This window comes from Galeopterus variegatus, unplaced genomic scaffold, assembly GCF_000696425.1.
Source record: "Galeopterus variegatus unplaced genomic scaffold, G_variegatus-3.0.2 Scaffold6784, whole genome shotgun sequence".
NCBI lineage: Eukaryota > Metazoa > Chordata > Mammalia > Dermoptera > Cynocephalidae > Galeopterus > Galeopterus variegatus.
In genome coordinates this window covers 80,184-81,884 of record NW_007732895.1, presented here as the reverse complement: position 1 = coordinate 81,884, position 1,701 = coordinate 80,184, and the positions used below count along the sequence as shown (strand labels likewise).

At 54.0% G+C, this 1,701-nt stretch overlaps 1 protein-coding gene across 1 annotated transcript in view; it reads left to right on the top strand.

The window, feature by feature from the left end:
- ADA (adenosine deaminase) overlaps positions 1–1,701 on the top strand; it is a 30,710-nt gene that overhangs the window by 19,223 nt on the left and 9,786 nt on the right. The window contains exon 3 of the mRNA XM_008591248.1: positions 701–823. Within this exon, the coding sequence (XP_008589470.1) occupies positions 701–823 (123 nt within the window). The remainder of the gene's footprint in view (positions 1–700; positions 824–1,701) is intronic.

Sequence of the window (1,701 nt, the reverse complement as noted above, 5' to 3'; positions counted from 1 at the left end):
GATAATGGAGAAGAGGAGGCTCCAAGCCAGGGAGCCATTTTGAGTGAGCCCTTTCTGAGTGTTGCTGTTGTCCAGCCCTGTGCAGGGGGCTGTGGGCAGGGAGGGGAGAGAGTTCTGGGCTAGATGGCCCCACCCATGAGCCTCCAGCCAGCTCTCCCCCAGCATGCTGGGCTGGCCCAGCCTCTCTGTGCCGGCCAGAGGGCGTAGGAAGGAAGTCCTAGCACCAGTACCTGCTCCGGGAATTGTGAGGCTGTGGTTATTGCCCCTGCTAACCCCTAATCTGGCATAGGACCAGCTGGCTCTGCCCACTCCTGGGCTGAGAAAGAAGTCATGGGCTTGGCCTGGCACTTTCTCTGTCTCTAGGCATCAGCCTGCCAGGGATGTGGAGGGGGATGTGTGTGTGTGTGCGTGTATGCTTGTGCATGTGTGTTTGTAAGTGTGTGCCCAGACTTCAACCCGTTTGTCCCCCTTGAGATGCACTTCTTGTCATGGCTTGAGGACAGGTGCTAGAAAGATTCTCATCCTGGTTCTAGGCGCCATAGGCCTCAGTTTCCCCAGGATTTGGATAGAGAGATTGCCATGTTTCCTGCTGCCATCCTCTGAGGAGGCTGGTGCCCCTGGGTCTGTTCCATCTCGCCCTGTCAGGCCTGGTTTGATCCTGCCCTGGGCTGGCCTGCCACCCTCACTGTTTCGTTCCCAGGAAGAGAGGGATCCCCCTCCCAGCGAACACAGCAGAGGAGCTGCAGAACATCATTGGCGTGGATGAGCCACTTACCCTCCCGGAATTCCTGGCCAAGTTCGACTACTACATGCCCGCTATTGCGTGAGTTGCCTCCAACCCTCAGGTCCTGGGACAGTGTCCATCCCTGTGACCAGGACCAGGCCTGTGCCTCAGCCTGTGGGGGCCAGAGAAGGCGCTCTGAACCCCCAGCTCTGTTTCTCACCATTGTGCACACTTGAGCAACTCTCTCCAATGCCTTTAGGCCTCAGTTTGCCCTTCTGAAAAGTGGGTGTGATGTACTGAAATTCCTTCAACTTCTACAGAGAAGTGGCAGAATATAGGAGTTAAGATCCTACTATCAGATTTTCATGAAATAACTGTGACAATGGGTGATGTCACCCTCTCTGGGCCTCAGTGTGCTCATCTGTACTGAAGGGCTTGTGATCTATCTACCTCATAGGGCTGGTGTTTGGAACAGAGAGAGCACTGTCCTCAGCAGCCCTCTCTTGCTTTGAAGATGACTGCTAACTTTATTGACAGCCAGGCACTAGGGCTTTTATATTATCTTTCATTGCTTCCATTTTTTAATAGCAGACTATGTCTTAGACATAGAAGAATGTATGTACAGCTTACAGAATTATACTTACCTTTTGTAGTTGTCGACAGTCCTGCAAAGTAGATACAATCCTCATTTGCAGATGAGGAAATGGAAGCTCAGGAAAGTGAAGGAGCTTGCCTAGCACCACGCAGCTGGCAAGGGTGACACCCAGATTCTCACCCTGATGCCACCACAAGCTTGCTGGCATGAGGCAGAGTTCCCCAAGGCAGGCAAGCATTGGGCCTTGGCAGTCAGTGCTGTGGGATCTCAGGAGGGGGAAGAGGCAGAAGGCCTGGGGGCAGTCAGGGCAGGCTGCCTGGAGGAGGAAGGGTGGCCCAGGCCTTGAAGGATGGAGAGGGTATGATGTCTGGAGGGCTAAACC